Genomic DNA, 24,345 nt, shown 5'->3' with positions numbered 1-24,345 from the left:
TTAAAATGCTACCAGTTTTGCTAATCGTTCGCAAAACTGTGAATGTGTTAGTTCATTTCTCCAAAGTGTATTTGGAAATCCGAAAGGAATGAACGCTTTTGTGTATGTCATCTCTGCCAATGATGCTGAATTTCTACTAAATTTCTGAAGCATCTTTAAAAATAACTAGATCATGATGTTCTGTGTATGCTAACAGGCAGAAATGGATTTATCCATGGTGAGACTATTAACACTTTAGAAGGGTATTTGCAGCGTGACTTACAGCATCAGAACGTTGAGGTTTTGGCTTATTAGTGTAGTTTATGCTGTTGGAAAGTATAAGCTCAGCCCTTCTTTTTCATGCAATGCACATTACCAGGGGGCTGAATTCATGTCAATCACCATCTATTTACCTGCAGACAGCTCCTCTTCCTGGAACCAGCTCACATTTCCCACCGTTGACACAGAGATGGGGCTCCAGCTCGCACAGGCTCCGGCAGGGCAACCCATCCTGGCTGGCGTAGCCAGGCTTGCAAAGGCAGTCGGCCTCTTTTGTCCACTCATTCATTATGCATTCAGAAAACTTGTCACATGCCATGAATTTGCAGGGGTCTGCCCGATCAGCTGTAAAGGATGGGTAAATCATTTACTGAAGCATTACCCTAAAGGGCCTTGGCAAGGCTTGTGGCAGCCAGAGAAAACAGCTCACATTTACTGGCCTGTCACTTGGGTGTGCTAACAGGAGGATGTGTCCAGCATGGAAGGACACACAGCCTTCTTCCTGTACAGGACACAGCAAGCATGCAAGTTCATGCTGACTTCTGCACTTATCTACCCCATCCCTGTTAAGCTGTGATTTTATTTTCATCTCACTGACAAGGATTTTCACATTTGGATATTTTTATCCTGTTTTTTCCGTGAGTGTTAGCATCATACTCATGGATCCTGTGCTACAGCCTTACAAGTGAGAAATAATTTCAACTGTAATGATCTTAAACACATAATTTAGGACAAGACAGAGGGATGTGGTTATTGAATATTGCACAATATTAAGACCTGCTATATAGAAATACTGTAGTATTCCAAAAGAAAATATATGCTTACAGGGTTTGTAGTGGGCTTTTTGTTGCTTAAGTTTCTTCGTTTTGTGGTATGTTAACATTGGGAAGGCTTGCTGGGGTTTTTGTTTTGTTTTTTACATATTAGTAAAGCATGCCTCTGTGAGATTAAGGGAAAAGGACCCTGCTGATGTTCATGGGAAGGCCCAAATCAGAGACAGCTGTTACACAAGTCTGCTTCTCCTTTCCCATTCTCTGCTTCTTACTAGAAATGAAAGGAAAAAAAAAGACACGCAGAAAGAGTGATTTTAACCCAGGGCTCAACCCCTCAACCCAGCTTGTGCTGATGGGGTGATGAGGAGGAGGGCTGCATCCACCAGTCTTTCCTCATGGAGCCTATTTCCTGTATACCGTGGGGCAAAAACCTTAAAAGGCAAAAGAGGAGAAGCAGACCAGGGGATACAAATCCTGTTCTTGCCAGCAAACAGTCCCAGTAAGATGTATGAATCCAGAAAGGAAAAGAAAAAAAAAAGTGGACAAAACTAGGAAAAGAGAGCAGCGAAGGAAAGGAGAGCAGATATACATGTATGAGCTGGGCTATGTGATCCTTTATGTAGGTTAAAAGGAAGATTTGTATTGGATATTGCAGCTTGTTACCTGCAGCAACTAACTGGGCTTAAAGTTTCTTCTGCAGCCACTTCATGCTCTATGCTAGATGCTCAGTAATACTAATTTCAATGAAAAATGAGGATTGCATTTGTTATAGGAGTGCTGAAAATCTCAGACACACACTGGGATATGCTTCAGTGGTAGAAATGAATCCATCAGAGCAGTTCACTTATAACCCCTCGATAATTCTGTGGCTATTGCCTGCTTTGAATTTTTGACTAGTGGGTTTTAGCATGCACCATTTCCCTTTGCTGTATGCAATGTGCATGTTGGTTTGATATGTCCTTTGCTCCTGGACTGTGAGTGTGTGCACTTGCCAACTCCAACAAGGAGAGCTTGGCATGAGCATTTGGCTGGGTCGAGTTTTTGTGATAATGTTTCATCTTTGTTAATACATAACTGCATACTTTGTTATATTTTCTGATTTCACTTCATTTAGATTACAGAAATACTGCATGCAGGTATTTTTAAAAGTCCTTCTTTATGGTGCTATTTATGACCAGTGCATTCAGCCCTTTGCAGCTGCTGACTCTTGATATGTATTTTGGACTATAAGAGCCCATCCATGTTTAACTTTGGTAGAACATCATTACCACTAGATGGCTCTCAGTTTCACAATAAAGACGAATTTGCTTGTATTTCCTTAATTTGCTACCCAGGTTGGTGTTTATTTATTTGCTTGTTTTCTGAAATGAAAACACATCAGGCTTTGAAACATCTGTGTTGGAATATACTGGTTTTGTAAACACAGTTTCTTCTATTTTGACTGTATACTACTGCTTGTAAGACTTGAAAGAACAGCTCCTTCAACAAACTCTCTGTAATAGTTTTCTTGAATTAATGTTGAAATACCACATCAGCAAAGCATATCAGATGAAGATGAAAGACTTAAAAATTTTTCTGAATTTGCATTTCTGAATTTTTATTTAATGAAAATTTATTACTAAATCAAGGAACATGTGGCAGCCCAAAGTTCACTCTTTATATAATGAATTAATGAATTGTATATTCATTAATTTTTATATTTTTATAATGAATTAATGAATAATACTTTATTCATCAAACATCAGTTTATCATGGCAGTATTTGAAGGGTAGAATACTGTGATTTTGTTAACTTTCTTTACCACAAGGTACCTATGTATTTAGTGGCCACAAAGATGTATGTAAAATGAAAACTGGTTAGGAAGTGCCTGCCTGAATTGTAAATGGATTTTTGTTCTGAAATTGTCAGAGATCTGTACATAGAAAGACAGCTTAACCAAAACACCTAAAAATATCTTCATACCTTTGCTATTGTTCTTCTCCACGACAATGAAATTAAATTCAACCCTGAAATAATTACCAGAGTCTGAAAATAGATTCAGGCTTCAATTTTATAAAACAGTATCGTTTTTGAAAACACTAAGCTTTTGACATAAGAATAGTGTCTAGACATGTAGTTACTGACTTTCTACTGTTTAACAAAGACTAAAAACTCATTTGAAAGAGATAAATCCAGAGGGATTCTAGAATTACAAATCTCTGGAGTACTACATGAAGTCATGCTCCAATTAGTATCTGTAGAATCCAAGTATTCATAAAAATTGTCTCCTTTTGTTTTGAATGCTGTATCCCTTTAAAAAAGATTTAATGATGCTCTAGACCATGGTTTGCTTACAACATTGCAATACTCATCAGAAATTATGTTTACATACTCAGGTGCAAGAATTTCATGTCACACCTGCAAACTGCATATGAGCATTTCTTATGCCTGTCTTCACCCAACCCTTGTTCTAGACAACAATCTATTTGTCTCTGAAAAGCAGTAGGTGAACATGCACAGCCCAACAGCCCCACCCAGCTTTTCATTACAGTATGAAAATACGTCTGCAGAGAATTTGCAATATCTTTTTTGTCTTATTACTCCCTGTCACTGGGAGGCTGTTGCTAATATGGTTATTTCCAAGACAGTCATACTTCTGAAACTGTAACAGCCTGAAAGAAGATGGTCTGCTTGGTTTTGATTTTGCACTTATATTAGTAACGCAATCTTACCTGGCTCAATATCCAGGGAATAGCTGTCAATCTCCAAATTGAGGTGTTGGGCTGCAGCATCACAGAAATCTTCCAAAACACAATGTACTGCTTCTGTGATATTGTATGGCACTGTCCTGGCAAATTTCATTTTGCTGTTCACAATCACACTTCCGTTCCTGAAGTTGAGAATTTCCAAGTGCTTAAAACCGGTAAGGTTGGACTGAAGGTATGGAAGTAGCTGCAAAACAGAGACTTGCCTTTATTTTAACTTAATGTCAGGGTCTACCTGCTATTAATTTCTCTTATAGTCAATTTTCATTATCAAATACACACATCACAGATTTATTTCCCTAAGTTTAATACAATTGTTAAGCTCCACTAGCAAATTAACTTTTCTGTTTAGCAGTATCTTCTTCTGGATTTCTGCACTTTTCTCAATAATGTATTGAGATGGATGGGCAACAATTTCCCCTGTAATGAAATGCATAGCAGCTGGGGAGTTTATTCATCTGGAAGAGAAAAAAATTACCTCACTCAAAAGCCAACTTACTTATTTTCAAACATTCAATCCAGGCAGGTTAGGGCATAGTATAATAGGCATGTTACTGATCTGACCTGTGCCCTATTGTACCCACAGAGAAAATCCATATCTAATCACAGTCTATGCTATGATATATTTTTAAAGGCCTATTTTTAAATGCAGCAGGCAGACACAAGCCTTAGATATAATCAGCACTGCTATACTGTTGGTGTGGATCTAAGAAAAAGCCAAATAAATTACATGCTGGCATATATCTGGGTTTTCTTGAGCAAGTAAAAACTTTCATCACTGACTTCATAAACTCTGTCTTCATACTCTAAGGGCATCCCAGGCTTATGTATCCTTTAAAATACAGCTTATCAGATTGAATCATAGTAGGTTTATTATTGTTAAAAACTGTGCACTTCAGTGTATTCCTTCAAACTTCACCTGATTACCACACTTGTTGAACTTGTTCAAGTTGATTTTCACCCACCAATTGCATGAACTGTTGTTCTAGTGCTTTGTATTCTGTCGAACTCCTGTTGAAGAGGTCATCGGAGAAGTGCATGTTGGTTACCCTCAGGCTGAAGAAAACCACGAGCTCTTTGCCTTTGGCTGCAGTTGTCATGGAGCTGGTAGTGACGTACTTCAGCACTGGTGCTGGGGTGGTTTCTGCAGGTTCAGTGGTCATCACTGAGATAAAACCACTGCCCTGCTCCCCTTCATACAGCCCTGCTGTGCTCGTGGCACCGATGAGATCCAGCTCGGCAGTGATGTCCTGCACCCCTACGCCCATGCCACCTTCAGGAACGCCCTCAGGGGCTGGCGCCGAGGAATCTGGTAATTCAAGGGACTGCTCGATGATCTCAGAGGGGCTGTAGGATGGGCTGGTGGCTGCAGGCAGAGGTGCTATTGATGGCAGCACATCTGTAATAACAGCTCCAGGCTGCACAGTGGAGACGTGACTTGGACCAGTAAAGACAAGCAACGTGTCATAAGTGCTGGCTGTAACAAAAATGTCATCCCCTGATGATTCTAGTTCTTCCATGATCTTAACTGCTGCAGGAAAACAGGGTAAAATCAAATTAGCCATGTTGAAAATTAAGCATGAAAAACATTGAGCATGGAAAAAAACATGTATATGTGATTTCCACTGAAATATTTTTAACAAGTTTAACAGTATTTAAATAAGAAAATGTTAACTCCATCACCAGGGAAGAACTACTGGAATAAAATACCTCATACACATGTTTAAGTGATAAGATTTCTGTGGGTTCTGTGGTTAGTAGTTATGCTTGGCAAGTATTTCCTGAGCCTCTAAAGCACATTCTTGTTCTGAAGGTACATAATCACACTGTCAGTATATATTGTCTCAAAGAGAAAATTGGAGCTTTGAGCTCTCTGCTTGGAACACTTGTATGCCAGAGTCATTCTGTTCCCCTCTGCAAAAAGTTAAAGCTAATCATAAAATGCTAAAATCACAAAAAACAATACAGCCCCTCCAGATGCAAACTGTGTCAATTTACCCAAAAGACAACAGCACCAATGAAAAATATTCAAACCTTAAGAAGCCATCTACTGCACCTGAACCAGAGCTTTTATGGGGTCCCCATCGGGGCTTGGCATGGATCTAGGATATGTGATAGCTGTAGCTGAAATCCAAATCTGAATTGTCAGGAATGCTTCTCTTTGAAATCGGCTTGCAGCTACCTGGCCACAATGACTTCAGGATAAATGATGGCCTCCACCAACAGCCACCCACCCAAACTGGTGACTTTGTCCTTTTCCAGTGATCTACCATTCTTCACATGGAACTTTTACCAGCCCCCTGCAGGCAAAATCACCTATTGGCTGTAAGGAAAGAAATTTTTCTCCAGCTGATGAACTCTCCCTACATGCTAATTTCCTCCCAGTGGCCAATGAAAAGATGAAAGGAAAGCAAACTTTTGCATTGAGAATATCCTTGGCTGAATGAGTTGGCAACTGTCCTGGCCTTGGCACAGGTGTTGGGTATGGATATTCTTTGTATCCCTTTCTGTTTCCTTGTTTCTAAATGAGTACCATAGTATTTCATTAAAAGCTTCAGATGTTCTTCTCTTGCCATGTCATCATGTTTCTTGTGTGATTAAGGATATGGACAGATTAGAAAAGCAAAGCCTAGTGATGCTCTCTGTTTACAAAGCTCTTGTTTTGTTATTACTTATGCTGATAAGGAGTGAGAGTCACTTATCAGTTAAGAGAACTCAGAACAGCTTTCCTAGCATTAGTGCTTGAGGTAATAATGCAGGATGATCTACTGATGGGATGAGCCTGCAGCTCCACAGACACCTCTCTCAGCATGAGGGCACACACTCGAGCATACGATGGTGATGGCATTTGTTAGGCAGATTACATTTTAGAAAGATAACTACAGGAGAAAGATGTACTGAAGTGGCTTTAAAATTGCAGCAAATTTGAAGCAGATATTTACAAGCATATATATATTGCATACTTGGCATATAGCTGTGTATATATATATATTCATATGGATGATATGTAGACTGTAAAGGTCTTCTGGCATCCTCTTATTACAAGCAATGTAACTTAAAAGGCCTTGAGGGCATACCAAGATGATCACTGAACATGTATCACCTGTTTTCATAAGCTGCCAGTTCTTAGAAGTCACTGTGACTCCAGCTGGAAGAGACAGACAGCAACTGACCCAACAGTTTGTGTTAGTTCCTGTTAGTAAACACATCAAAGTTCCTGTTAGCTCACATCAAAGGCTGCTGAGCCCCTACTGTGGCACAGCACCAGTCCCAAACCCAGGGATAACTGATCTCTTCTTTGTCTAACAGGTGTCATGTTACTGCTGCAAGACTTGTCTACACAAGTGACATGGAAATCAGCTGTAAAATGATCTATTTACCAAGATTTTCCTCTTCAATAAAATTCAATCCCAAGAAGTATAGATGAAACAAAGAAGACCCAGACATTCCATACAATCACAGAATGGTTTGGGTTGGAAGGGATGCTAAACATTATGTAGTCCAAGCCCCCTGCCATGGGGAGGGACAGTTTCTGCTAGACTGGGTTGCTCAGGGCTCCATCCAACCTGGTCTTGAACACTTCCAGGAACGGGGCATTCACAAATCTTCTGGATAACCTGTTCCAGTGCCTCACCACCCTCACAGTAAAAAATTTCTTCCTAATATCTAACCTAAATCTACACTCTTTCAGTTTAAAGCCATTCTCTGTTGTCCTGTCACTACACGACTTTGTAAAAGATCTCTTTCCAACTTTCCTGTAGGCCCCCTTTAGGTATTGGAATGCTGCTGTAAAGTCTCCCTGGAGCCTTCTTTTCTCCAGGATCAACAAGCCCAGCTCTCCCAGCCTGTCTCCATAGGAGAGGGGCTCCTGCCCTCTGACTATCTTCATGGCTCTCTTCTGGACTCTGTCCAGCAAGTCCATGTCTTTCTTGTGTTGGGGGGACCCAGAGCTGAACAGAGTACTCCAGGCTGGTTGTGACAAGAGTGGAATTCAGAAAAGAATTACCTCCCTTGACCTGCTAGTCAGTGAAATGAAAAACAAAAACCCAACCCTTTGCATTTAAAATGCTGGGTTTATATATGACATCAATATATATTGATTTTCAGACTAGATGTAAAGAGGACACTTTTTTTATGATGAGATTGGTGAAACACTGGAACATGTTGCCCAGAGAAGTGGTGGATGCTGCATCCCTGGAAATATTGAAGGTGAGATTGAATGGGACTCTGAGCAACCTAATCTAGTAGAAGGTGCTCCTATTTATTGTGACAAGGTTGAACTAGATGGCCTTTAAAGGTCCCTTCCAATCCAAATTATTCTATGAATCTGTGAATCCATATGCACATAAAAATATGTATAAAATTCACATCGTTTATCATAACAGAATTATTTTTAAAACTTCACCAGTTTGCTTTGTAGACGGGATTTTCACATCAGAAAACAATTATTTTATGAAACCTCTGCAAGTACAAACTCAGACAGTTTAGACACTCAATCTCAGCATATACAGTTTTAGCATAAAGTTTAGTCTACAGCACTATCATTCAGGTGTAGGGAATTCACAGAGGGCACAAAATAAGACACTGAAATCAAATATACTCCCAGAGTAACCACATTGAAGGTTAAACAATAGCATGGAATTAAAAGCTGATGTCCGCAATAAAAACCGCAACTCAAATTTCAGCCTCCTCTTCTCCTCCCACAAAGTTGTTCACTGAACTCCCCAGATGTTTTTTTGTACTAAATAGCCAAGGCAGGTCAGTATTGTACTGAGAGTGTTATATCAAAAATTAAACACCTGTTGGCAAAGATGTGAAAACATTAAATTAAGAGGCAATTTTCTTTGCCCATGCTATATGAAATCTTTGTAAAAGGCATTTTGCACGCAAGCATTTATTCCCTGCTGAGGGAATGAAATACATAGCTCTGACTTATCAGAAAAAAATCAACTGCCATTTCAACAACTTTATTTTAGGTATCTAATTAGTTGGTCCTCTTTTTTTTTTTTTTTTTAAATGAGGAAAACCCTGCTAATTGACCATGAATAAGGCGTAATTGTTTGGGAAAGGTCAAATTGTCATGAGACATTTTTCTAGAGGGCTTGCATTAATGAGCAGGCCCAGAATGTTATACATTAAGAGGTCCTGGCATTTCCTTTCATTCACGAGCATAATAAGCACTGACAAATTTTCCAAGTCCCCTGGTGGGTATTCTGTATACGTTCTGTATATGAAACTTAGAGTGTTACAATGTATATGTATATATTTGCATACTTGCTGGCTGAAGAAAATAACCAAAGAAGGGAAAAGTGTGCAGTTACGAGATTGGTTCGTAATACAGAGTAAGAATCACCTTGTGCGCAGCTCTGCTGATACCAATATCAGATGGATACAGAAAGTAGCTGCATTCAAATTTACATATTTTGTTGGTGCCTGAAATGTCACTAAATCCCTGGATGCAGGACTGCTGTGTACAAAGTGCTGAATTTATGTTCGAGGCCTTTAATTTTTAACTAGGGCACAAGTAATGTGAGGATTAAAAGAATTAAGAGAAGAGGATCATTAACCTAATGTGTCACAATGAGTGTCTCCCAACACATAATTACTGATTACATTCATCTTTCTAACTGTACAGGCAAGCCAAAAGAGCCACAATGATCTGTCATTCTGTCTGTCTGTGAGAGCCCTCCAGAAGCTAGGTTCAATGTCCAATAAACCCACAGGACTCTTTATCCACTGACTCCAGAGAACCTCGGTTCACTGGGAATGCACCCCATCTCTCCTCCATCTCCAGTCCTAAAAATTCTTTTCTCTCTTAACCTTTTTCCTTAGCATTCCCACTGGAAGTCTGATTTTTCATAGGGCAGCCTAGCTCTTTCATAGGCAGCTCTAGCTCTGCTACTCACTCCACTACTGTGGTGTTCTGTGTAACTTACAGAAACCGTCATCATATTTTGAAAATTTCCATACCTTGCAGTTGTGCTTCATTATCAATGTTCTCAGCATCAAAGATGCAAATAAATGTCATTCTCACATGATGTCACAAGAAGAGTATTTTCTATCTTGATAAAATACCTCTTAGTAATGGCGATCTTTCATTATTCTCAGGACTATTCACTTCTACCTCACCCTGAAAACTTAAAGGGTAAGATAAAATTTGTGAAATCAAGACCTGAAAATCTAAACCACTACAGAATTCAGGGCACTGAGCAGCCAAAGCTTACTAATCCTGTCTATGTTCATTATGAATGAAAGAAAGATGATTCTTTAGCTATCTCCACACTGGCATAAAGGCCAAACTTCTGTTCAGTACCAGACAAGCCTTACTGACTTTCCTCCTTAGCTGAGCAATTTGTCAAGGGCAACAGACTGTGTGTTTGACTTGGGATGTTTGCTCCCAAACTGAGTTATGACATTGTCCTCATCTCATTGGTATCTTTACCATGATTTCTTTTTGGGAGGTCAGTAGTATTATTTACTTCTGCAATGACTGAAGAAATAAAAAGCAAAGAACTCTTCACTTGTTCCTCAAAGATGCATAAAGATTAAGAGCAAACCATTGAGAACAAAGCCATACCCTGACTACCTTTACTCTCTGAAACTTTTCCCTCGTAGCAGCCAAGTCTGCCTGAGAGCAGCAGAATAATGCAGTTCACTACAGTCTGACTGTCCATAAACTTTTTACTGAAGCAAGTTAGCTGGTCTTACTCAACTCACACAAAAAGTTTTCAGTACAGAGAATGTATTCTCTTTACGTAGTGCCTGAGGGTCAGCATTTTGATCGATCCATCTGTCCTTGGGAAATGGAAGCTCCCTTAGACTTTATGAAAGTCTATGCAGAAGGGAGTCACATCTGGCTTTAGCAATTTCATATTTGGTCACTGTACCTATAAAGAGCCCTCTGAAATATCAGTTTCTCGTGGGATTAAAAATTCTTTCTTTCTTTGATTATCATTTTCACGCGCATTGGCCATAGCATGGCTGAAATTAGTAATTCAGCTTGTCATTTGCTGTTTTATTAAGGACTTCTGTTACTTCAATTACAAGTTTTCTGAAAAAGCCTCTTTCTGTAAAGATTTGAAACAATGAAATCAATACATTTAATATTTTTAAAAATTTTTTCAACTTCAAGTTAATAAGTTAAGCACAACAGGTGGAAATACAACAGGTAAACAATTAATTGAGAAATCTTACTTTATAGACCTGTGTCAAATTTACATGCTGAAAAACCTGATGTTGAACCTTAATGACTGTCTTTGGCATTCTCATATTTCAGCAGCTTTAGAGGATTAAGCATTTCAGAAACACAAATATAATTTAAACAATACAGGAATAGCTGTTGTTTAAAGCATACCCAAAATTCTGAGTAGGATATAAGAATATTATACAGAGAGGTGAGGTGTATAATCAGGTACCTTGTATGAACAGTAGGTCAGTGGTAGGTTATTTCTGTAACATGACAAGTCACTTTTACCATTTACAGAACCTTTACCTCATCTGCTACTGAGATTGCCAGATAAAATGACATACTATTGCTCAAGCACCCTAAAAGTTAGTTTTCTGTGTAAAGTCCTTGCTAAAAAATGATGCAACCAAGATTAAAATGCTCTTGTGAAGTAAGGGGGTTTGTAAGTACATTTACATGAAAACATGTTAAAAATGCCAGGGGTACCATGGCTATTATGTATTGTAAGATATTTTGTATTGAAGCTCTGCTCTATTTGCTCCCATAGTAATATCACATTAAAGTAGATATTAAATAAGCAAGGTACCATGCTAATCTTGGAAGCAAAACCAAGCAATAGTGAATTTGCAAATAGGAATGTACTTCTACAAAGGAATAGAATCAAAGCCAAATAAAAAACCTCTTTCTTAAAACAATAGTTTCAGGAGGATTTAACATCTCTTATTCCCATTGTTGAATGTTCTCAATTAAATTCGAAAAATTTATTTCATGAATTTAAAATAATGAGATCTATGTGAAACCAGCCTGGGTCTTTACGAACACCTGGAAACATAAAGAAACATCCATCTAAATGTTTCAAACACTGCTGCATGACACCATAACAATTTCAGAGCACCCCAAATGGAGAACCTGGAATACTTTTTTGGATTTATTTTACTTTAGAAAGTTTGAAAACAAAATCTGGCAAGTTATAATACCCTTCAGAACTTAAGTACTCTCCAAATTCCTGCCTATTTTCTCTATTTTTCTCAAATGTGCAACAGGAAAAAATCAGAGCAAATTTTGCAAATGATGGGACCATCAGACAGTTTTGTGGTATCAAAGTTTATTAGTTTACAAAATGGTAAAAACAAAAAACAAGATAGAAGTTACATGGTATAAATTCAAGTAATGTGTTGGCCGAGGACCTAAAACACAAAAGACAAACATGAAATTAGAAAGTTAAAACCAGTGATTCTCTTAAAATCTCATCACTTTAAGGCTTGTCAAGAAAAATGAAAACACTGCATACACTTTTTTTGCCCTTGTACTACATAGTCACTTGTATGACAAAACAATTCATGGAATGAAAGTCATAGAATGAGGAGTATTTTGTTCTTCTAAATTGTGCCTTGGATGTAGGTAGTCTGATTTTTCTCAAAGTTTTGAAATGGCAGAAGTGGCTCTGTGAGAGAGAGATAGAAGGAGATATTTAAGTAGGAAGATCCTTCTGTCTTTGCGTTTCATTGTAAGAATACATTTCAGTCTTACTGGTATTGAACATGACTTTGGGCCAGATGCCTTGGTGTGGACTTGAATTGTTAAATGCACCCATAATGCCTGGATTGTGGACTGGAGCAGCCCAGAACAGCCAGAGTGCTCTTGTCAGGGGGCCGGCAGAATGCTGAATGGCAAACCCACAGTGCAGTAAAATGGATCCATACAGCCATTAGCTGCAGGTTTGTGCTGAAATCCCTCAAGGGACCTTCATGTAACACTGGGGTGCAGAAGCCTTATGGAATAAGCCAGTTTTTCAAAAAATGACAGCTGAATGAATATTTCAGATTGTTTTCACATAAAATTTTGGATTAAGGTACATGAGTTTCATTTAACTTTCCCAAGTGTTGTTGAGTAGCAGCGACAATACAATGATGAAACTTTGTTACTCAACTGTTCATAGAACTTACATATATTGGGAAACTAAAAACAGGAAAAAAATTAGTTAACTGTCCATAAAATACCCTCTTCACTCCCCATGAAATAACTACTAAGTATTACTAACACTAACCTTCTTGCAATAGTTTTTAAAGGAATTCTTAATAAGAGGGCAAAACCTCTTTTTAACCAGCAGGGGAAAAGAATCATTATTTTTGTAAATGCAGCTGATGCTGACTCTATTCTCTTCTTCTCTTCTACCCTGCTACGTATCACCATTGAAATCATCTGTCTTGATGCTTTCAGGCTTCCATTCTCCTCAAGCCATACTACTTTTTTTTTTTATTCAAGCTTTATAGTATCATGGAGGCCTATTGTGAAGTTCTTCAAGATTTATTCATCACAATTTTGATTTTTACTGTTTCACTTTGAAGTGTCAGTGCCTTTTTCTGAAATGGTGAATAAGATATAGGGATAGATAGGTATAGATATAGATACAGATGGTATAGAATAGGGATGAGAATAGAACATTTGGCTTATCTTAATTATTTAAGACAAGTTTAACCAGGGCTTCAGCCACAGCTCTAGGCTACATATACATTTAGGAGAAAGGACTGAAACGTATTAAAGTATTTTTCCAACTCCGTTCCTTCCAATCTCTAGAAAGATAAATTAAAACTACAGTAATTGCTATTGAAAGATAGACCTTAGGAACCAAAATCCTCAGCTATGAAGATTTCTTTCATGAGTAATACTTTTTGTTTTCTCAGTCAACCCCCAGCAGGCTTTCCTGTGCCAACAATTCCCTGCTCCAACTCTGCTTGAAAGCCCATTATTCCAAACTGCATGGCAATAAAGATGGTTATTAAAGGAATGTTTGACCCTGTATAACATTCTGACTGTAGAACTGTTATTGGAACTATTCTACAAATATTGTATGCTACAATAATTAAATTTTAATAAGTCTACCAAATGGGGAAAAATGAAAGAGAAGCCTAAACATGTAAATGCAGTAAAATGGAGAAGAAATTAAATCTTTTGCATCCAGGCTTGGTTTAATCATGTTCTTACTGATGCATGTAATGATCTTACCATTCTACAGAATGAAAGTGAAACTTCTGTCTCCTTTTGATCTACACCTGGATATCATTGCTTGAAATTGAGTTTAGTCCTCTCCTCTACAGAACTTACAGAAAGTTTAATTGAGAAAGAAATGTAGAGGACTTACTGGAAAAAAATTGCATGTTATCTTCAACCAGAACTCAGAAATTACTTGCATATTGCAATTAAAAGTATATGACACCCCTGACAGGAGCTTAGGTTCTAAATATTCATAAACATGAATCTCATTAAATTTAGTACAAACATTATTGAAAAGATGTCTCCATTTAAGATTTTTACACATTTTTGTTTGTTAGTTTAAACACTATAGCATTTTTCAAACTGAGTAACAAGCAGCTTAAATTGATATCAGCATCAGTGCTACCTTTGTAAGGCATCTCAAGATGACTGAGAAGATCAAAGTTGGAAGGCCAAGCCCTCTCTGTAGACAGAGATACAAAATTCCATTGAGATATGGAGCAGATGTTGGAGCAGAGATGATTCAGAGCACCCAAGTTACAACTTGTCTATAACTCGTGCCGGGGGCATGAGTTTTTCTCTGTCAAGGAACAGACTAAATTGATTTCCAGGCTGAGGTCAAATGGACTCTCCTAAGTTGGAGAGATATTGAATTCTCCAAAGAGAGGAGAGCAACAATTTAGAAAGTCAAAGTTTTAGTACAGTTTTCTCATAACACATTATTTCTCAAAGCCAGCATTTCTAGCAAGACCAAGGATTTTTAATAAGTGGGGGAATGCATTATTTGGGGCCTGTTAGTCTCAGGGGTGCCACTTTGCTGAATATTTGTTCCAAATGGACTACATGACATGTAAACTTCATTAGTTTCTTTCATTTATGACATGGCAAAGGTTAACCTTACACTCCCAGCACTGAAGTCTGTATTATTTGTTTTAGAATGTCTTTCTGATTATATTACTGCAAAGGTCAGGGGTTTTAAATTAATTTTATTCAGGACATTAATATATTAAAATTGTTTGTGATACTGGCTCTTCTACTGGCTGAACTTATTTCTGCCTTTTATATTCCTTTTTTATTAGACAATTAGAATTATTGCAGTCATATCTAAAGACTGTAAACTGCCTCAAATAAGTTTTTAGCCCTTTAGTTCTAAAGAAAATTAATTTTCTGGAACAAAGTGGAATCAGACCACATGCAGCAACAAATATATATATCCCTCCTGGAGGGAGACCTCCTTCATGCACTGTACAAAGAAGAAGAATTATGGGTGCATTGTAGGCTTGACTACAAAGTGTGACTGAACAAGTGGTGCAGCACTGAGGTCTGCCTTCCTGCTATTTTCATAGGTGCAGAACGAGGTGTTACATTTTTTCATTATACAAGTGGCTCAGGAGATTTGCATCTGGATAAGCAAATTTTGTTAGCAGCAATATAAGTTGTTTTCAGTACTTCACACAGATATTTCATTGAGTCATTGGAATTACCAGTTGAGTTTAAAGAAAATTATCACTTGTTTTGGTGCGTTTGTATTGTGTATTTGGGGGGGTCATGAATAAGAAATAATATTTGAGGGAACTAAAGCTTAACCTTAAAGTAAAACAGAAATGGTTGGATAGCTTAATAATTTAAACAAGTCATGTGTTAAATTGGAAAAATAGATAGTGCTCACTTTCTCTCAAATTTTTTGCTTGGATTAGTCATTTCATTTCAGCATTTTAAAGTATATTTTGGAGACATGATGTAGATTTTGTTCTATTTCGATTGCTCCTGCTGTTCCCAGCATGGAGATAGCTGGGCAGAATGCTCTCATTAAATTCTGACCAGATGCTAATAACTTATTCTAATATGTTTAGGATTCTTCAGGAACAGTCTGAGCAGGCAGTTCTAACTGATCAAAACTTTTCCTTCAATCCAACATATCCTAATATGGGCCTGCTGAAACTCTTCTATTCAGCCTCATCTTCAATTCATATACAACTTTCAGAGTACTGAATATTGTATATAGGGCTTGAAAAAACGGCATAGCTAACCCTACCTGTTCATTCCTCCAAACGTCAGACAACCTTCACAAAAACCATTCCTTGCACATCTGAAGCAGCAGGAGACAGGTGGAAGGGTGCAGAGAGAAGCTGATGGGGAAAACTGTTGAGAAAATCCTATCAGTTTAACATCAAAGAAAACATAAGGAAAACATAAAAATATGCAAGGGAACAGAAGAGTTCTTACCCTCTATATCCATCGATGTGAAAAAAATGGTGAGCATTCCTGGCACAAAGAATGGGTGAATTCCAATCCTGGGAACATCCAGAGAGTTTCTTGCAAGAAACAACGGGATTTTCTTTTCTGTGACAATGCTGGTTATGCCAAATAGAAAATTGTGCTAAGCAAAGACAGTGCTTGGGCAGCTGAGGATGAACCAGAGGCGGAAAGAATCCCCAAACATGCAGAAAACTGAGGTTTTTTTTCTGGAGAGATTACTTGGAAATTAGACTGAGTGAAGAGTGTGACACCTAATTAGCTGTTGAATAGCAGGATAATGGGACAACTCATGGCAGGTTTGTGTGAACATGAGAGTAATTATGCCAATAATTAATGAGGCTTTTATCAGTTACACATACAGAGATGTGATCATCATGTACTCCTTATCAATGTTTTTTCTCACAGGAAAAAATCCCTGCAATAAACCCTGCAGAGTCTTTGCCCTTCAGAGTCTTTCTTGAGAGCCTGAGGATGACCCAGGCTGGTCATACTGAGATGCAGTATAATGGACTAGCTGATGGATTTTACTGCTAGCTTTATTTTGTTCTGCAATAACTGCTCCAGAAATAATGCCTCCTCCATGATGGCCAGGATTTTGGGATAAACATTTACCTGGATTGTACAATTTGTTTGTAGCTACAATTAAAACAAATTCAAATTAAATTTCTTCTTACTGTTTAGGAAGCCAAATATTATTATTTGTTTTACTGCTGAAATTTTCTTGGTTTTTGAAATAACAAGCTGTCTAATACATTACATAAATTGCTTCCCTTTTGAATTGTCATACTGTTTTAGGCAGTCATGGGAAGACTGCAAAGAGAGTAATTTTGACCATACAGAAGAAATATTAATGACTTTAAACTCCAGAAGGGGAAAAATATGAAGAAGAAAGAGGAATGCTAGAGAAAAGTCATCAGGTATCATCTCAGACAGTAGGGGTAAAAAAGTTTTTTTTTTTACACTGGTTGTAAATGAAAAATAGAAATAGCCAAGATTTTAAAGGTGCTGCAGCAAAGAAAAAACCTTTGTGAGAAGTCAGATATTGAATGGTGACATCTGGTGCAGGCATTTCAGAACTCTTCAGTAAGAGCTCTGGAAATCTGTGCCACACTTTTTCTCCTAATTCTATAGTAAAATCTCAGAACGGTAGGCTTACTTTAAGGACAGCTTGGCATCTTCCTGCTGGTTCTGGACAGGGGGTGGAGTAGCTGCCATCACCATGTGGCCAGAGCAGCACTCCAATCCTCACTGCCCTGCTCTCTGCTGCCCACGGACAACTTCACTGCGCAGAGTTGTACTATCACAGCACTGTCTGAAAGAGGCCTCACACCTGCTCCTGGCTCATCCCTCCCACTGGCTGCTCACACCTGAAAAATCCCATTCTGGACTCTTCATCCCTCACCTGTTTTTTCTCTCCTTTCTCTAGGTGTTGTATGCAGAACTTTGTGTGTGACGCTGAGTCTGATTATCTTTTTGGGAGCTGTGAAAGAAATTTTTTTATTACTTTCTCTGTGACCTCAGGTAGGCACAATTAAGGTAGTTGGTGTAGGATGTAGATGTTCAATATTCAGGAGTCTGTAGTGATGTCCAGCCCGCAGCACACACGTGTGACAACCAATGCAATAAAGTCCATCTCTGAAACAGAGCTAATACCTAAAAGAACCTCAGACTATGTTATTTTTGGTGGCCAGTTTTTCCTTTTGTGGTAAAGAAGAGTGAATTTAAATTTCTAAACATATGATTAAGAAAATGTGCTCCATCTTCTGGACAGTAGGGTGGGGAAATGGCTGAAAACTAGTACAGTAGAATTTCAGACAACTGTTTAGACCCTAATCCCCTGCCCAACCTTATACAGCACTGTCTGAGTAGTTCCTGCCATTTCACACCAGTAGCAGTTTAAAGACTTTTTAAAAGAAATATTGCTAAGAAAAGCATCTATGAAATGCAGCCACGAACAAAGTGTGAAATATTCTGTACCAGGAAGGTTCTGCTTGCCATATTAAAATTAACAGTACTAACACCGCTGACTTTAATAAAACCTGAATTTCCAGATCAAATTCTATCACTTCCTATGAAATACACAATACATAAGGAAATAAAAAACTACAGGAAATACTGTACACTCGGGACTGCCAGAATTGGAAAATGCTTTAAAAAGGGAAAAAGTTTTAAAGAGTATACTTTTAAAAAACTAAATAAATAGGTGTTCAAGAGCTCTCGTGATTGTTAAGCATGCAGTGTGCTTTGTGTACTATAAGCTTTTAAGAAAATAGAATAGCTACAGCTTTGAGTCATTTCTAACACAGCATCCCTACTTTTTAGACAGGGAACAATTATTTTTCCTCCTGCTACTCAGCTGCAGAAATAATGATGGAATTCTTATACTTTGGTGCTTATTTTAGACATAACTTGTGTTCAACAAGGAGAAACAAGATAGGATGACTTATTTTCCGGGAGGCTTTTTTTACAGCTTTAGAGTTTGGTCTGCTTTGCAGCTTGACAGGTTCTAACCTAAATATGCAGCAAATAATTTCTTGAGGGGTCAGTATAGGTCAAAGACCCTCTGCTTCTCCTTGTCAGTCATTTGGAGCTGATAGGCAACAGATATTTAACAAATTGGGAAATGGATATGTGACTTTATGCAGTTTTTATGACATGAAGTCCCTAGTGCAATGAGTGAATAGAATGAAAAATGCATTACTTTCTTTGCCCTGCAAACGTAACACTTTTCCACAGTCATAATGAATGTTATTTGAAGGTATGCTGTGCTTTTATCAGTAACACTATGAGACTTCTCAGCATGCATTTGAAAATAGTTGCATGTAAAACTTTTCATCATAAACATTATTTTCAGGAGCATTTGACAACTGATTCTCATAAGAAGTGATTTTTCTAAACTTTAAGTCACTCTGCTAATCATAAAGTATTTGCTTTTCTCTCATTTCAGAACTCTGCGTATAAAGGCAAGATTATAGAATGGGAAGTTTATATTCATTATAAGCATAATTTATTATAAACTACCATGCAACAACATGAAATATGTGTTCTTCCCAGTCCGGAGCTGATGGTTGTATGTTCTTACATGTCACCTTTTACATCCTTTACTCTCTAAAATGCTGATGTAGTTATTTGCTGGATCCAGCCAAACAATCCTATAGGCTGCACGATGCATGGGCATTCCCCACTCCCACACTCGTGCTGTGCAGGCCACTGTGAAGGATGCTATCACCATGCAGAGAGTGTTCCCAATCAGCTATGCAAACACTGCCTGTTTGCCTTACAGGATGTGGCCAGGCAGCAGGGATGAAGGCCCCTTCCTGCTGATCTTGGACATGCTGGATAAGGAAAAACATGTAGAAAGGGGGAGGAGGGTTCACTGTTCTCACTTCAAGAGACTTCTGGAATACAGGAGGGACATGAAAGGCCAAAGCCTGAGCAAGGAGGGAGCTGGTTGAACTGGGACAGAGCAGAGCCTCCTAAGGGAACAGGGAACTTTCCTGCAGCAGGGAGCAAACTTGCAAGCTTTGAGCATGATATTCTTGGACATCCAGAAGCACCGAGTGTCGTTTTGCAAGCTAATGCATACTGTTGGAATTTTGCCCTGAATTTGCCTTTTTTTTTGGTTTTTCTCTGTAGATTGTTTTAGCATTGCTTAGAGACCACGTGGGGACATCAAAGAATCCTGCTGACTCCCATGATGTGCTTACGTGCCCTCTGCTTTTCTATTGAGAGAGCCAGTCAAAAATCTGAGACATAGCACATACGAATATTCATCCAAGAACTAATTCGTCCCATGTCCCTGTAGTGACCTCTTGCATCTTGCACAGGAAGCACAGGCTTTGAAGAGTAAATAAAATTTAAGTTTACTGACCTAACGCTGAGGTGGTAAGGCCAGGCCAGGAAGCAGGATTGGAGAGGGAACAGACAAGAGCTGGGACAGATGGGGGGCAACTCCTCCAAATCATGGCTCTTGCTGCTTTGCCAGTGGAGGCTCTTGTCCCACACAATTCTGTTACCTGCACACAGTGGCTCATATGGCTTTCTAGCAGCTGGTGGAGGTGATGGAAGCAGTAGCCTTACAGATATTTTGCTGTTCTGGGGGAAAGCCTAATTTGCCTGTGCCCAAAAGCTGACCCTAGTATCTTTGTCTGAACTTTCTTTAGTCTGCAGGGTAAGCTGTGGGAAACATGTCCATCATGTGTTTTTCATTTGAAATTCTGCATTAACCAGAGTTTTCTCCACATATGTATATATATATATATCCTTTTTTGTTTCATTATGTATTTTTCCTCATATAGATAGCTGCCTCTATGCCTATTGCATGGATAAAATGGAACAAACAAACACAGAAAACAGCAATTTTTTAAAGCTTTTCACATTATTCAGACCTTTAGATATGTAAGCTTTTCTGAGCCACGGTACTCTGCTTGGAAGAAATTATATCATGTTACTCTCACTGCTATCATCCACAGATGTCTGTAGAGCCCAAAGTAATATACTTTCCATGTTTTAAGTACCAATTTTTTTAATATTAATCTAGAACTTCTTGGTTTTTGTTCTTCCTGAGATGCCTTTTTGCTCTGCCTTTTTGAAATTTTACCATAGTACTCTGCACTAAGTGCTCCCTATCCTTAGGCATTTGTTGTTGGCTTTGACAACCTTGAGCTAAGGTGCATTAGGATTTTGCTGAAGAAGCCATCAGAAATGTACATTTTTCACCTTTGGTTGTGAAAGAAAATTTTCTGTCACAATGGGAAGGAATGCTTAGTGCTCTGACACGTGACTGTATGTGTCACAACAGTTGCACCTCTCCTACTCTCTCTCACAGAGAAATCCCATGTCTTACCTTGTCCTGATGGACTGTCTTGGTCGACATCCTCGAAAGGAGGTTCTGCTAAATCAGTCAGTTCTTGCTTCTCTTCAGCTTCACTGTCTGCCTCTCTGGCGTGCAGGAGGTCGGGTGTGGTAAAGCTTCCTGTGGTAGCCAGCTCCACTGGAGACTCATAGCCATCGGTGAGGAAGTCTTTGCCAGCAGAATCATCTGCTGGGGGAGGCAAATAGGAATCCTCTGATTTTGGAGGACTGCTGGTGCTACCCAGAGCACTGAAAGGCACTGTGAAACTTGGGTGGTCGGTAGCAATAATTTGGGTGTGCGGATATCTATCCTGAAATGGTTCTCTGGAGGGTTTGGTAGGAAAATCAGGTTCAGATGTAATAAAATTATTAAACTCTTCAGGGATACTGATCTCTTCACTTAGAGCAGGGCTTTCAGTTGTAGATTTACCACCAAATACATCTCCTCTTTGATCCACTGTTGCTGGACTGGGATAACCTAGTGGGAGCTCCTCCTGAAAAAGTTTTAAAAGAGCACTTTCAGTAATATGTTTGAGTTTCATTGCTAAAAAGGCAATAATCTTTAGCTACATGAGCTAGCAAATAGCTAAGTCAACGTGGAATCATATTATGGGTTGGGTTGGAAAGGATCTTAGAGCTTATCTAGTCCCAATCCCGCCTGCCATGGTAAGTGACATCTTCCACTAGACCAGGTTGCTCAATGTCACATCCAACCCGGCCTGGATCACTGCCAGGGTTGGGGCATCCTTAACCTCCCCAGGCACCCTGTACCAGTGTCTCACCACCCTCACAGTAAAGAGTTTCTTATGTATATCGAACTTAAATTTCCCATCTTTCACTTTGAACCCATTATCCTTGTCCTATCACTACTGCTCCTAAAGAAGAGTCCCTCTCCAGCTTCCCTGTAGGCCCCCTTCAGATACTGGAAGTCTGCTGTGAAGTCATAGGATGTGTAAAATATTTGGCATGTGTATGTGATCCTAATCACATTGCCTGTAATTTAAAAAATGGTCAAAGAAAGATGGCCTTAACTAGCCCTGTAAACTGCTCTCTCTCTGTCATTAAGACATACTACTGAACTGATGAGACACTGTTCACTTTGCAATTGAATCTGGAAAAGGTAATCAAGCAGTAATTGTCACCTGTAAATGCTCTAAACAGTACCTCTGTTGCAATATAACAATACAACATTAATCCTCACAGTATGTACAAAAGGCAGATATGTTATTTTAGCACAAGAAACTTTTTGTATGTTTATGTACCTCTTAACACTGTGTAATTTCATTTCCCTTGGAGAAATAAATAAACATGAAAAACGTTATTAACTTACCAAATCAGGGCCTGCCAGAGGAACAGTGACCATTCCTTGGATATCATTATCAATATCACTAGGTGGTATAATAGTTTCTGCAAAAAAAATCAAAAACATTAGAGAGAGAGAGAGACAGAGAACAGAATACTTCACCACCAGCACACTGACAACTGATCAAAACACATAAACTCAAAAAAAAAAAGAGTACTAAAATGTTCTCCATCAAAAAATTGCTTTTAAAAATCCATGTTAAGACAAAAGGCATCAATTCCCATTCAAACAGACAATTATGAAGAAAACCAAATTTTATAGGCAGTATTCTTCTTATGCTTTATTTAGCTTAAATGGGATAGGTCTGCAGAGAGCTGAACCATGGAGGAATGCTTAAAATCATCTGAAGTGTGAACCCCTCACTTAAATCTGCATGGGCTATGATGACTCATTATATTGTGTTCATTAAGCCTAAAGTCATTCCAGCTTTACCCTGAGTCCACACCATTGTTAACGTCAGTGTTTTGGCTTTAGTGCTCAGTTGCTCCTTTCACCCCTCAGAGATCTTTAAAGTACTTGCATGCAAACTGTTTTTATAAATTGGTTATTAAAATTAACTACTGGGAGACAGTTGATTAAAATATTTATTATTGAAGTGTTCTATGTAATTTTTTTATTGAGAATTTTAATCTACATTAAAATATGACACTTTATTCTTACAGAAAGGATTAGTTCAACTGAATACATTTTTTTGGCAAGAAAGTGCTGCTGTTTGCAAAGGAGACGCTGTAGATAAAATTTGGTATGTGTTTTAAGTCTGTTTCAGTAAATATGCATATGAAAAAATATTTTAAATTATTTTCCCTCTTTTTAACCCATGTCTCCAAAACTAGTTTGCTAGCTTTGCAAAAATCATTGATGGACTAGAAAGGGATATTTATTAGCTGGATTACTGAACAGGGAGCAGACCTTCAACTTCTGCTGGAGGTTTTCACACCCAGCTTGTTATCTGCACTCCCTCTGTGTTTCAGAGTGTGAGTGAAACACATCTTTACTGATTTTATCTTGGGATCAAATGCTGTTTAAAGTGTTGGTCTCTCTGATGTTGCTGAGAGGTTAGATGGCTTGCTTACAACCAAGATAGAGCTTTCAGAGAGCTAATTTAAGCTAGAGGCAGACCTCACTTTTTTTCTTGTTAAAGAAAGGAGGCTGTCTATACTGGGAAGATAAAATGATACAGTGAATATTCATAGTATTTCTTTTATTTTTCTCCTCTTAATTATCTTAGTGTGAAAAATACCCAGATTTTCTAAAAAAAACCAAGCCAAGAAAAAATCCTCTAATACATTTGCAAGTTACGCTGTATAATTATAAAGACACATTTTTCTATAAGATTTAACTTATTTCTCTACATCCTTTGGATCCTATACAATGCCAAGGGAATGGACTGTATCAGGTGAAAAAAATCTGCTAGAGAAGCAAAGGACACCTTACTGAAATTGCATCAGTTTGGAAAGGCAAGATTCAGGCTTGTGTCTGCCACCTGCCACCTGCTTTACTGACCATCAGTAAACTGAAGTGTTCCAAGGTCCACTGGCAGGGACTGGTCTTCATGGAGTGCAGTGGCAACCAGCTGCTGAAGGTCTGTTACTGTGAGTTTAGCTGCTGATATTTCCCCCTCTTCAACTGGAGAAATGGGAATTTTTTCGCTTTCAACCTTATTAGATCCAATAGTCGAGATGTCATCTGCTGTGCCTTTGGTTTCTGAGCCATCTCTCTCAAAGTTCACCACGTATCGTGCTATTGTGCTGCTTGATCTGCAAGGGGGAAAGGTGAAAATGCCCAGAGCAGCAAAATCAGTCGCTGCCTGAGAACTGATTTTGCACACAAACAAACAAATATGCAACCATAACATACTATCTTCTGTAAGAGCAACGCCAATTTACTTCTTTCTAATGAGACTGTCACCTTCAA

At 38.5% G+C, this 24,345-nt stretch overlaps 1 protein-coding gene across 1 annotated transcript in view; it reads right to left on the bottom strand.

The window, feature by feature from the left end:
• Nucleotides 1-24,345, bottom strand: part of IMPG1 (interphotoreceptor matrix proteoglycan 1) — a gene marked incomplete at both ends in the record, with an annotated part of 52,517 nt that overhangs the window by 2,228 nt on the left and 25,944 nt on the right. Inside the window, 6 exons of the mRNA XM_082276762.1 lie at nucleotides 393-603; nucleotides 3,743-3,962; nucleotides 4,741-5,306; nucleotides 21,061-21,562; nucleotides 22,399-22,475; nucleotides 23,935-24,188. Coding sequence (XP_082132888.1) covers nucleotides 393-603; nucleotides 3,743-3,962; nucleotides 4,741-5,306; nucleotides 21,061-21,562; nucleotides 22,399-22,475; nucleotides 23,935-24,188 — 1,830 coding nt within the window. The remainder of the gene's footprint in view (nucleotides 1-392; nucleotides 604-3,742; nucleotides 3,963-4,740; nucleotides 5,307-21,060; nucleotides 21,563-22,398; nucleotides 22,476-23,934; nucleotides 24,189-24,345) is intronic.

Source organism: Coloeus monedula (assembly GCF_965178545.1).
Source record: "Coloeus monedula genome assembly, chromosome: 2".
In the NCBI taxonomy this organism is placed as follows: Eukaryota; Metazoa; Chordata; class Aves; order Passeriformes; family Corvidae; genus Coloeus; species Coloeus monedula.
This window is presented reverse-complemented; position numbering and strand designations above follow the sequence as displayed.